The sequence below is a fragment of the Sinocyclocheilus rhinocerous genome, unplaced genomic scaffold, assembly GCF_001515625.1.
Source record: "Sinocyclocheilus rhinocerous isolate Xijiao unplaced genomic scaffold, SAMN03320098_v1.1 scaffold1470, whole genome shotgun sequence".
Lineage (NCBI taxonomy): Eukaryota > Metazoa > Chordata > Actinopteri > Cypriniformes > Cyprinidae > Sinocyclocheilus > Sinocyclocheilus rhinocerous.
In genome coordinates, this window is record NW_015652166.1 from 543,765 (window position 1) to 556,916 (window position 13,152).

General features: G+C 36.9%; 2 protein-coding genes across 4 annotated transcripts in view; both read left to right on the forward strand.

Moving 5' to 3' along the window:
• LOC107713924 (dual specificity protein kinase Ttk-like) overlaps positions 1-12,736 on the forward strand; it is a 14,764-nt gene extending 2,028 nt beyond the window's left edge. Inside the window, exons 4-25 of one of the 3 annotated variants that reach the window (XM_016519590.1) lie at positions 311-417; positions 521-664; positions 1,117-1,213; positions 2,524-2,605; positions 2,690-2,799; positions 3,179-3,275; positions 3,408-3,513; positions 3,673-3,892; positions 4,190-4,296; positions 4,697-4,840; positions 6,195-6,313; positions 6,421-6,551; positions 6,634-6,763; positions 8,542-8,634; positions 8,709-8,866; positions 8,946-9,097; positions 10,230-10,354; positions 10,441-10,512; positions 10,638-10,814; positions 10,907-10,997; positions 11,101-11,186; positions 11,865-12,732. In XM_016519590.1, the coding sequence (XP_016375076.1) occupies positions 311-417; positions 521-664; positions 1,117-1,213; positions 2,524-2,605; positions 2,690-2,799; positions 3,179-3,275; positions 3,408-3,513; positions 3,673-3,892; positions 4,190-4,296; positions 4,697-4,840; positions 6,195-6,313; positions 6,421-6,551; positions 6,634-6,763; positions 8,542-8,634; positions 8,709-8,866; positions 8,946-9,097; positions 10,230-10,354; positions 10,441-10,512; positions 10,638-10,814; positions 10,907-10,997; positions 11,101-11,186; positions 11,865-11,948 (2,632 nt within the window). In that variant the 3' untranslated portion in view covers positions 11,949-12,732. Of the gene's footprint in view, positions 1-310; positions 418-520; positions 665-1,116; positions 1,214-1,623; positions 1,764-2,215; positions 2,313-2,523; positions 2,606-2,689; positions 2,800-3,178; positions 3,276-3,407; positions 3,514-3,672; positions 3,893-4,189; positions 4,297-4,696; positions 4,841-6,194; positions 6,314-6,420; positions 6,552-6,633; positions 6,764-8,541; positions 8,635-8,708; positions 8,867-8,945; positions 9,098-10,229; positions 10,355-10,440; positions 10,513-10,637; positions 10,815-10,906; positions 10,998-11,100; positions 11,187-11,864 lie in introns of those variants that run through there. The other 2 variants (XM_016519591.1, XM_016519592.1) reach the window with 2 other exon arrangements.
• LOC107713906 (2-oxoisovalerate dehydrogenase subunit beta, mitochondrial-like) overlaps positions 11,954-13,152 on the forward strand; it is a 97,201-nt gene continuing 96,002 nt past the window's right edge. The window contains exon 1 of the mRNA XM_016519555.1: positions 11,954-12,077. Within this exon, the coding sequence (XP_016375041.1) occupies positions 11,954-12,077 (124 nt within the window). The remainder of the gene's footprint in view (positions 12,078-13,152) is intronic.

Below are 13,152 nucleotides of genomic sequence, written 5' to 3' on the forward strand. Positions count from 1 at the left end.
AGGACATTTACAAAATATCTTCATGGAACATGATCTTTACTTAATATCCTAATGATTTTTGGCATAAAAGAAAAATGTATAATTTTGACACATACAATGTATTGTTGGCTATTGCTACAAATATACCCCAGCGACTTAACACTGCTTTTGTGCTCCAGGGTCACATATACTTAATATGCTTTGAAATGTTGTGAGGGTGAGAAAATAGACAGATTTGTAGTTTTAGGTGAACATTTATTTTTTCTTAAATCAACTTTCAACTGCCAAATATTTGAATGCATTATTTAATTTAGTCTCTCTTCATCAACAGCATCCAAGATGTAAATGACGCGCAGGCTAGTTTTGACATAGCGAGATCCCACTGTAAGGATTTTGCCTTTGTTCACATTGCTTATGCTCAGTTTGAGCTTTTGCAAGGTAAGGAGACTTCAAAATATAAGGCGCTTTTGCCTCTGTCAAAAAAAAAAAGTTTGCTGATTGAGAAGAACACAAGGTCATTCATTGCTTACATTCTCTCCAGGCAACGTTAAGAAATGCACTTTAATTCTTCAGAAGGCTTTTGAAATGAATGCTAAACCCAGGCGCGTTCTGGAGGCTGCCGTGAGGAATCTAAACGCAGGCAAACGGCAGCTCCTCTCACATGAAGATAAGGAGAACTTAACAGGTTAGTTTACATCATGTCGACTACTTTTTACTGTGGTGTTGTTGTATGGAAGCCTGTTTGCGCTATAGAATAAAAAAGGTCATTGTGACTTTATCTAACAATCTGCCACACTGAGGAAAAAAGACAGAATTGCAAATTAAAAACTTGCACCTATGATTAAAAAAAAATTGTGAGATAAAATCACTTTTTTATTTTTATTAACTTCTGTGGCGGAAGCAGGCTTCCATACTTTTGTGTCCAGTTTTATATCCAGTGAAAAACTACCAGTGCATTATTAAAAAATTTTAAGGTAGAAAGTCAGTAATAGAGGTTTGAACTTGGAACAACATGAGGGTGCATAAATCATAATTTGAAGATTTTCTGTAAATGTTTTCGTTATATTTTATTGAAATCCTGTAATGTATACTTTTGCTTTTCATGAATTAAACATGTCTTTTAAATGCCTTGAGAAGTGTGTGCACATGACGATGCACACGAGTCTGTGAGAAGCAGCTCCAGAAGATCTGATGGAACATGTGACCTGCAGAGCAGCAGCACTTTTCACCACGGGTATGATAAGCTCTGTTCTTTCATGGGAAGTTCATGACAAGTTTGCAGGGCATATCAAATCAAGCAATATATTGAATATCATTAAAAGGCTAAGAATAACCACATATACGTAGTTCAAAAAAACATATCACATAATGATACCACATATTGTTCAAAAAATATTGTTCCAAAGCTTAGGTCAGTACAGTTGTTTTCTTTTCTTCAGAAAGGATGCATTAAATTTATCAAAAGTAACATTTGTGACCCTGAACCACAAAACCAGTCATAAGGGTCAATTTTTCGAAATTGAGATTTATACATCATCTGAAAGGACTTCAAAATATAAGGCGCTTTTGCCTCTGTCAAAAAAAAAAAGTTTGCTGATTGAGAAGAACACAAGGTCATTCATTGCTTACATTCTCTCCAGGCAACGTTAAGAAATGCACTTTAATTCTTCAGAAGGCTTTTGAAATGAATGCTAAACCCAGGCGCGTTCTGGAGGCTGCCGTGAGGAATCTAAACGCAGGCAAACGCCAGCTCCTCTCACATGAAGATAAGGAGAACTTAACAGGTTAGTTTACATCATGTCGACTACTTTTTACTGTGGTGTTGTTGTATGGAAGCCTGTTTGCGCTATAGAATAAAAAAGGTCATTGTGACTTTATCTAACAATCTGCCACACTGAGGAAAAAAGACAGAATTGCAAATTAAAAACTTGCACCTATGATTAAAAAAAAATTGTGAGATAAAATCACTTTTTTATTTTTATTAACTTCTGTGGCGGAAGCAGGCTTCCATACTTTTGTGTCCAGTTTTATATCCAGTGAAAAACTACCAGTGCATTATTAAAAAATTTTAAGGTAGAAAGTCAGTAATAGAGGTTGGAACTTGGAACAACATGAGGGTGCATAAATCATAATTTGAAGATTTTCTGTAAATGTTTTCGTTATATTTTATTGAAATCCTGTAATGTATACTTTTGCTTTTCATGAATTAAACATGTCTTTTAAATGCCTTGAGAAGTGTGTGCACATGACGATGCACACGAGTCTGTGAGAAGCAGCTCCAGAAGATCTGATGGAACATGTGACCTGCAGAGCAGCAGCACTTTTCACCACGGGTATGATGAGTTCTGTTCTTTCATGGGAAGTTCATGACAAGTTTGCAGGGCATATCAAATCAAGCAATATATTGAATATCATTAAAAGGCTAAGAATAACCACATATACGTAGTTCAAAAAAACATTTGTGCCTAAGGAATATATGTCCCATGACAGAATTTTTCTTTTTACCATGAAAGAATTGATGTTAACAAACAGTCTGCATTCCAGGAGTGATCAGAAGTTCAGTCCACCAGAGAACATGGGCATGCCTGTGTGGAGAGCAGGGTCACAACACAGAAGAACAGCCATGGTAAGATGAGAGAGGATGTCAGTCCATCAGCAAACCACACTCGAAAGTGGAAACTGATGTGTTTGCTTGTGTTCCTCGCTGCAGGCAGAAAGAGTTCCCATGGTGCCTCTCTCTATCCCTGAAAACGAGAGCAGTGACCGTGACGGTGTTCAGAAACCAGAAGCTCCAGCTGCACACGGCAGTGGTTTCTCCAGGTGAGAGATGTGGACCTGTGCAGGGGCGGCGATATGAACGAAAATAAATATCAGTCATTTGAGTACTGTAATTCAGTGAGTTAGTTAAGTACTCCAGGGATGCAATTGTTGCGTATTTTTATTTTCCTACGAGAAGCATGACCCACGTGAAATGCGAAAATACAAGAGAAAAAATGTTAGGTTTACAAATACTTTTAATCTATGTATTTTACAAGTACAATATTATTGCAACAGTAATACTTTGATTTGTTTAATTATTAAAATTGAAATCATAATTTAAACATCCTTTTCATTAATAGCAGTAATAATGTAAAAGTGTTAAACTGTCTCATAGTCGCACTGTTTTAAATTTCAAGCTTTAATGTTTGATTTTCTCCAGGCAAACAAGTGGTTCAAATGTCCGCTCCACGTTCCCCATGTGTTCCTCAAAGAAAGGCACTCCAGATGGGGACTCCTACAGTTTATTAAACCTGAAGGTATAAGTGTCTTCCGGCCTTAAAATAGACTTAAACTCGCCAGTGCTGAGAGTTATGAGTAGCAACAACATTCAGAAAGTAAACGTTCACTATGTAAAGCTAGTACTGAATAGTGTTGTTATGTTTGTGCAGCCTCCTCTGATTAGTCCAGATCATCTGAGGGGAAACACTGAAGAGGGCGACACTATCACAGCACTCCTACAAAGAGCAGAAAGAAAAGAAACCGCTCGAACGGAAGGTCATTTTTACATAATATGACCCATTGTTGACCCAGAATACTTTCATTTTAGTCTGTTTTTTTTTTTACTCAACTATCATAGGATGTTGGGTTTGCTCAAGCAACTTTTTGTTGCAGTGCACTCTTTTCTGATAGATTTATGTCTTCCTTCTTTCACAGAAACCACTGACATAAACCAGCTCATCAGCACAAACTCTCCTGAAAGTTGTCAGATCTTCTTGAAGAACCTGGAGAAGAGAGGAGACCCTGGTTCAGACCCGGCGTTTCTCTTCAAACTCCTGGACTGCTACTCTAAAGTGTTCGCCAGGTTTCCTTTGGCAAAGCATTGCAAAACTGAAAGCTATGCTCGAATGCTAGTGAGATATGCAGAGCTGAAAGGGTGAGTCAGTGGTGGATTGCACTAAGGGTGCTTTCACACTAGCACTTTTGGTGCGCACCCGGGTTCGATTGACGCCAGAGTTCGGTACGTTTGGATGATGTGAACGCTGTCTTCCGAACTCGGGTGCGCACCCGCGAACTGTACCCGAGTCCACTTAAAAAGGGTGGTGGGGCAGGGGGAGGGGGGAGCAATCGAACTCGGGTTCGGACCAAGCAATCGAACCAAGTGTGAAAGCACCCTAAGTCTCATGTCAGCAGCTGATAATCTTGAGTAATTTGTTCTTTGCCACCTCTACAGGATTGAAGATCCAGAAGACGCTCCGGATCATTTCAGTATTGCCAGATCGCACAGTAAAGCTTTTGCTTTTGTGCATATCGCACATGCTCAGTTTGAGCTCTCACAAGGTAATGCATGACATTTGTTGGTTTAGTAAGAATATAGTACATTAAAAAGACCCCATGCACTCAAAAATAGACTAGTCTGGCTTTTATAGTTCAAGTTTTTTAGCTTTGAGGTCATCTGTATGCAAGTGTTCGCCTAGAATATTCACTTGTTGAATTTAGCATCTTTTTATTCTGAGAAGATGTACCAAATATATTGATGACTTCTATTGCAGTTATGGGTGGGTGCATCTGAATTTTTTTATTTAATCTAATGCTGTCTATTCGTTCTGTCCACAAAGCATTTGATTTGTGACGGGCTCATAATTATGACCTCAGAAGTATGAAGTGTCATTTCTTTGGCTTATTAACAGTAAAGGTGTGTTTAATGCCTGTATAATTACATGTTTTGAAAATCTCTCAGGTAACTCTAGGAAGAGTAATTTGATTCTGCAGAAAGCGCTGAGCTCAAACGCACGGCCGGTTGAACTGCTGCAGACCGCCATCAGAAATCTCAAGTCTGGTAAAACTCATCTGCTTCCTGCGGAGCATGAAGAGAACGCTGCAGGTTAGTGTCATACTTTTCTGTTAAAGGAGACTTTTTTTCCCCTCTGAGGTGCACTTTAGAGCTGTCTTTATTTGTTTTTGCTGCTGTGTATTTTAGGGCTGTCAAAATGGCTGAAAAACTAAATTCGAATTTTGTACTTAAATATTATCAAAACTCAAATTCTATTCGAATTTAAAATGCATAATTTCATTTAGGGTGAAGAAAAGCTTTTGGCTTCTCTCTTGAGGCCACAAGAGGGCGCAATAAGCAAAATATTACTAATGCACGTTTCATCAAAGCATAAGATAACATGACTATCTGTGAAAAAAGTGCATCATGTTTAAAATAATGTTTATAAACCAATTATAATTAAGTTGCTTAAACTACTATAAACAAAACAGCAGCATGTATGTATACATAGTTTAATACAAAGGACCGAAAGCCAATCACACAGAGTACATTTTTCATTTAAAAACATGAGATGCAGTGGGATGGGAAAAAACCCGCCATAAAGTCTCGAGATATGTTTTTTAAAAGTTGAACTTGCATGAATTTTACATGGCTTTCTAAACATGCGGCTCTTTTGTGCGAGACGCGAGGCATTCAAATGTGGATTTTTATTTTAAATTCGACGAATATTCGAAATTCTAATTCTTTTTTTTTGACAGCCGCTAGTGTTTTCACACCATAATTGCTGTCGCTGGACATCTGCCTGTCACTGATCTACAGTGCACAGCAGTCGAGTCTGTTTGTTTGAGGTGGACTTCAGTGTTGTTCACACAAGACTCGTATTTGTGTTCTGTCATGAAGGGTCCATAGAAATCTGTGAGCTCCAAAATACTTAAAGATCATTTTTACTTTGAAAACCTATTCGTCAAGTTGCGGGACTGAATGTATTGCTGTTGAGTTAAAATCAAGAGACAACATCATTTGTGTTTTTTAATATAATGCATAGAATAATACTTCCATAATTCATTGAAATCATACTATATTGTTATAATATGGCCATTGTATTACCATATTGTCTACATGAGCCATTGGAGCTTGGACCCTGGTAATCACTGTTAGTGGCTACATTTAAGAATTCATTATTATGTTTACTTTTAAAAGTGATATATTTAGTCTGTGAACACATGCAGACTGACATCTTTTCAGTGTGTTATACCTGATTTTTTTTTTCTTTAAGAACTTTTCTCTGTGATTGTTACATAGTAATGCAACCCTAACCCTACACCTAATGAGACATTTAGCGTTTTGAGCATTGTTTTGTTTTTATAAAAAACAAACAAACATTGATTTTCTTTGAGTGTCTTCTAGGGTTAATGTGAAAAATGGTTGTACAAAAAAAGAATGATACTAATGTTTGGTTTTGCAGAATATTTGGAAGCACCAAGTAACAGAAAGGAAGAAGAAAATCCTCAAAAGCCTCTTGCCAAGGAGACTTCATCCGAATGGAAGATCCCTACTCTCATCAACAAACATGCGTCTCCGGAGGTCTGCTTACAGCTCACGCTTTTGTGTTTCATATTTGAGCTCAGAATGATTAGAGTGGACTCAGCTGGGATTGGTTCGTGATCAATCTGTTTTGTGACTCCATTCAGGATCATAAAGCTCCCGCAGTCCCCGTTCCCTCTTCATCCTCACTTCATGCTTTGAGAACACCTGCGCCTCCCAGATTACACCCCTCTCTCAGCTGTCAGACTCCCAACTACAAAGACCCCAATGCAAACAGGTAAAAACACAGCCGAACTCACGGATCAGACGTGGCCTTCATGCCTTAAGCTCAAGCATGCTTTCCGTCTGTTCTTCCATAGTTTTGTCACTCCTGTGGTGAAGCAGCGGCCAGTGGTTGTGTCTGTTCCATCGACAGCTCAGAAAATGGGTCACACTCCGTTGCCCTGCACCCCTCAGAGCCGAGTGTCCCGCGTCCCACAGCCGTCACAGGTGAAGACATCACGTACATCAGGAACATGAGACAGACAGAGAAATGCATGATAGAGACAAACCTAATTCTTTTATTTGGATAGAAAAAATGCAGAGCAGATTAGGGAGTATTTGATGTTTGTTTCTTTATGTATGTGACCATTCAATTGATTATTATTTTATTTTTTTATCAAAGCAGGGTTATTGTTGTTCACTACAACCATAAAAAACATTTTCCATTAAAAATAAACATGAATTTAAATAATATTAAATATTAAAAACGTACACTTATTTAATTTCAGCTTGTTGCCGAGACAGAATTTAAGTTGATGTACTAAAAAAACTAAATTAACTTGCTACAAGAAATCCAATAAAAATGACAAAAACAGAAAAATACTAAAACAGAAAAAAATAAGAAATTAAAATCTAATTCAAAATATTAAGAACAACTAGGCTAGTATTTTACCAGAGATACTAAAATAACACTTTCTTAAAATCAGTGTGATATGCCATGAGTAAATAATTACATTTCTTTGTGAGCTGCTCTTTTCAGAGACCTCAACATCTGTTTCCCCCCTGCATCTACTAATATTTTATGAGATATTTATGATTTGTATATTGTTGCATTTTTTTTTTCTGAATGCACTTTGACACGACATTCAATGTAGAAACGCAAATGCTTGCATAATTGTGTATTTATGACGGTTACAAACAGGGGATCCCAATGCATCTGAACCTGGACCTTCTTGATTTTATTTCTGAATGAAACTGATTGTTAAATTAGAATAAAATGCAAGTTGAGACAAGACCCATGGCTAGCTGTTTGAACTTTACAGATTTTGCAGAATATGAAAGATGGATAATCTGGAATTCAGTTTTTATTACTTAAAATAATAATTCTTGATAGCAGGAATAAAATGTTTGCTAGTAACAATGGTAATTCTCCATTACAGTTCTTTATACCAAACATGACATCAGCATTCAGCACTATTAAAAACCGTTAATCTTGATATCTGTAATTACATTTTCACAAGTAAAATTTTGCTTTGTAAGCCGATTTAAAATTTGCATGCCCGTTTGTCTGGACATTAATTTTGACTATCAACAATTCAGTTTTCACTTGTTAAAAATGGCTAATTCTTGATATCAGAAATAGATGTTTTGCTCATAATTTTTACTTGCATCAATAAAATGGCCTTATTAATAGTAACAGCAACAATGACAGATATCAGAAATTTATGTTGTCACTAGTGTCAACTGAATTGCTGAAAAATGATAGTTCTTTCTCATAATAATTCAGTTGTTCATGTCAAGAATATGTGAAACTGAAATTTTAACTAGTAAGAAATTATTGATATCTGTAATTGTGTTTGAGTGGCAAAGCATGGTGATATTTAACTAGCGTCAATACAGTTACAGATATCAAGAATTACACTTTTTACTGTTTCAAATTCAGTTCTTGATATTCATATTTCTGAAAGTGATTGATTTTTGTTATTTTTGATTTCAATAATTCACATTTTTAGTAGTGGAAATGCTATTAATGATATTAAAAATATTATTATTATTTTTTTACTAGTAAAAAATCCATTCCTGATATCAAGAATTAACATACAAAAAAAATATTATACTGGGAATGATTAAAAATCAAATCTGACTTGATCCATCAAGAATTGACTGGATTATGAAAAGTGGCTGCTACATAGCAGTATGTAGTCAGATAGATAAAGGGCTTCATTTCTGCCTCCCTTTGTGTGAAATGTTAATTAAATGAACAATCTGCGATCTTTCTCTCTCAGACCCCTGCCTCAGCTTTCTCAAACGAATCCATCACAATCAAGGGCAAACAGTTCTTCATTTTCAAGATGATTGGCAGAGGCGGATCCAGTAAGGTATGAAATAAGACGTATTCTCTGTATCATTTCGCATTTCCATTTGATCCAGAAATAATTCTGTTTGTATCCAGGTCTATCAGGTGTTTGACCATAAGAAGCACGTGTATGCTTTGAAGTATGTGAATCTAGAGGAGGCCGACGCTCAGGCCGTGGAAAGCTACAAGAATGAGATCGAGCACTTGAATCATCTTCAACAGTACAGCGACCAGATCATTAAACTCTATGACTAGTAAGTGTGTTGTGCTTGGAAACGGTGTACTAGCTGTTCTAGTGTGCTCCTGATCACATGACTTCCTGTTGGCTCGCAGTGAGATCTCCAGCAGCTGCATCTACATGCTGATGGAGTGCGGTCACCTGGATCTCAACACCTGGCTGCGCAACCGCAAGTCGGTCAACCCTCTGGACAGGAAGTGCTACTGGAGGAACATGCTGGAGGCTGTGCACACCATCCACAAACACGGTGACTCGCACGCTTACCTTTCATCATACATCATTTGAACAAAGTATCCAGGGGGGTATTCCAGAAAGCAGGTTATGTGACATACTCGGGTATGTTTAAGGCATTGCTCTCAAACTCAATTCCTGGAGGGCCACAGTTATGCACAGTTTAGCTCCAACCCTAATCAAACACGCAGTCTTTGCAACCTTGTCGTTCACATAGAATGCAATCTTGATTTTACAAAAAGCATGTGATACAGGACTAAGGAACGGGAAAGCACACAGGATCTTGAGAAGATCTTTAACTTGACACGCCATCTAAACATGCATGGTCAAAGATGTTTACATAGTAGAATGCAAAAACAACTATATTTTTAGTGTAGAGACAGCTTTGTTGAGTTTATAACAGGAGTGATTTCTAGTTGTGTGAACTAGTTTTTCTGCCAGACTTTGTTGTTAACGTCTAAAATAGAGACCTGCAGGTGACCCTAACATTAATGAAAATTGTTGACTTTATTTTTTTCCAGTACAAATCTTAAATCAAGATACATTTACTTGAGAAGCAAAATGACTTAAGATATGAAGTCTTGTTTTCTGACGTGAAAAATAATATCAAAATAAAGTGTGTTTATGCTTAAAACAAGAAAAAAATATCTGTCTGCTATTTTATACTTATCCCACTGACAGATTTTTTTTTCTTGTTTTAAGCGTGAACTCACTTTTTGAAACATTTTACATTTTGAACAAGAAAAATGTTTAGATATTTATACCAGAAATCAGAAGACAAAAATTGTAAATTCTAAAATATTTTGTACATTTTCTTATTTTCTTTACCGGTAAAATTATCTAAATATTCTTAAATCAAGATGTGTTCACTTCTGAAGCAAAACAAACGTGTTTTCTGAAACGTATCAAAATTTAGTTTATGCTTTAAGAAGAATAAACTTGTTTTCCATTTGATTTGTTTATTTTTCTTACCTCACTTAATTTAGAATTTTATTCTCATGTAAGTCTCATGTAAGAAATAAGAATGTTTAGATATTTGTACAGGAAAACAACAAAAGTACAAAAACATTTTTCTTACCATTATTGACCAGTTTATTTATGTACGTCTCTGTTTAATTGATGGATTTCTTTATATTTTTCATTTGAAGGTATCATCCACAGTGATTTAAAGCCAGCTAATTTTGTGATTGTGGACGCTTCACTGAAACTGATAGACTTTGGAATCGCTAACCGTATTCAGCCTGACGTGACCAGCATCATGAAGGACTCGCAGGTCGGCACAGGACTGATCTAATATTATAGAAATGACATTTCTAGACTGTGCTGCGTTGATTAACTCGTTCTTATAACCTCCGTCAGGTGGGGACTCTAAACTACATGCCACCAGAGGCCATTAAAGACACATCCTCCAATGGGAAACCAGGGTCAAAGGTGAGAAGACTACTTCCTAGTTTAGTGCCTCAATCGTTATCGGATCTCCTGTTAATATACTCCTTTCAGGGAGCGTGTATAACGGTAGATTGCACAGTGTGATCCCATCATTCTCTGCTCTTCAGATCAGTGCTAAAGGCGACGTGTGGTCTCTGGGATGTATCCTGTACTGCATGACTTACGGGAAGACTCCGTTCCAGAACATCACCAATCAGATCAGCAAAATCCATGCCATCATAGACCCGACCCACGAGATCGACTTCCCCGATATCCCAGAGAAGGACCTGCTCGATGTGCTGAAGGTGCGCAGGACGTTTGGCTGTGCTGATCAGTCGTATAATAACCCCTACAGTTTCATATTTAGTGCTCACCGTCTCTCTGTTGTCCGTTTCAGAGGTGTTTAGTTCGCAATCCTAGAGAGAGGATTTCCATAGCAGAGCTCCTCGATCATCCGTACCTGCAGCTGCAACCTGCACCTGAGCCAGGTACAAACTACAGTCTGCTTTTACTGAAAGCAATCACACATCTAAAGGTGTATGGAATTGAATATGAATATGATGAAGATTGTTATATCACCGTCACTTCCAGCAGAAGCGTGTGCCGGTGATTTGAAGAGGATCCTCAATGAATTGGCGGCTCTTCAGTCTCCCAACAGCATCGCCAGAGCTGCTAGTGTGATGATCACGAATACTCAACAGATACAAATTATATATATATATATTAGAGAGAGAGAGTTTTGTGAGTTTACCAAACTGGGGTTTTTGAGTTGATGAAACGCTAATTATTAATAAATAAATATGTGAGGTTAAAGAAGTAATTTTAAAATAAAAGCAATCAAATTAAAAAACCTACTAAACAATTATAGCAGACTGCTTGCATAAAATGATGCAAAAATCAGTTGTCATTCTATATCTCCATTAATATGTCTTAGATGATATTTAAATGATTCGTTTGATGATCAAAACACATAATGCACTGCAATACAATGATGATTGAGAGACGGACAAATAAATGTTCCTCAAAAGCCTGATGATCAGATTTGAGACGCACTGATTTTGCCAATCTGGAGACTCGAGTAAAGCCGAGCTGCTTCAGTCCAGTATGTGTTCATCTGGAAATATTACTAACAATATCAAAGTTATTCTTACATTTACTTCATAAAAATCTGTAAAGATTTGGACGTTTGTAAAAAAAAAAAAATAGTCTAAACCATCAATCCGATGATCGAAGGCATGAAGTAGATTGTGTGCAAAAGTTTTGTTGATCAAATATGATGCCGTATGCTTTTTAAGGTTGAAGCAAAAATATTATTAAAATGTTCTTTTTAACGTCTTTCTCTACCACCGCTGCAGAACCTGGCCAAGATGTGCAACAGCGGGAAGAAGTTAGATGTTTCTGAATGTGTGAAAACATCCAGTCAGACGCTGTGGAAATGACGAGGATGGAGATGATGAAGGCTGCAGGACTCCAAACCACTGTTCCCAAACGCTCAGGAGCCGCTGAGACAAATGTGTCTCACATTAAACAAGCTACAGTCAGGCAAACAGCTTCCACTAGCTGCCATCGTGCTTCACACTTCCCTCGAGATGCTTTCAACAAATGCATGTTTGTTGTCCATTTCTTCCTGTTTCTGATTTTATTTGACTACTAGATGCAATCTAAGAAAGCGTACATGACAAACATACATACCTTGTCAGGTAGATTCTTTAATATAACATATAATGCTGTTTTCTTGGACGTAACTCTAATTTTGCAATATGATAAATGTTTTCACAGCTATCTCATTATTCGTTGCATTTATTGTCTTGATGCCATTTCGTCAGAATGCATGATTACTTTTCTGTGATCATCAATCGATTAAAATACTTTCTACAGTTTGCATCTATAAGATATTCTTCCTCCTGGAATATTCCACCCAAAAAAATCCCACCAAAATAATGTGCTTTCCTGTGATGATGTCATCGAGGAATTGACTTCGGTTTAAGATACAACAACAACAACAACAACAACAAAAAAGATGGATGGATGGAAAGATGGAAAGGGAAATTGTGGGCAGTAAAACCATATTGACTGAAACGATATTCTCACAAAAATGTGCTGTTTGAAACATTGTAGTTTGTGATATTATGAATAAAGAAAACAAATATGTTTGCTTGTATAGTGTTTTATAATATAGTAGTGCATTCGTTTACCCCAAAATTTGATTCTGTCATTTACCCACCCTCTACTTATTCCAAACCTATGGAAACCCGTTTCTGTCGCTGAATAAAAAAATAAAACAAGGTAATTGCGACTTTTTATTTCACAATTGTGAAGTTTTTTTTTCTTCTCGCAATTGCGTGTTTATATCTCTCAATTCTGACTTTTTTTCTTCTCGCAATTGCGTGTTCATATCTCGCAATTCTGACTTTTTTATTCGAATTGCGAGCAATTCTGACTTTATAACTCGCAATTCTGAGGAAAAAAAGTCAGAATTGAGAGATATAAACACGCAATTGCGAGAAGAAAAAAAAACTTGTAAGCCTGGCTTTGCTGTGGTGTTTTGCAAGCAAACATAAAGCTAAAAACACATCGGCTGACATGACATCTGTCAGTCTTGTTTATAGTTGCTTGAAGACTTGCTCTCAGATACACTGAGAG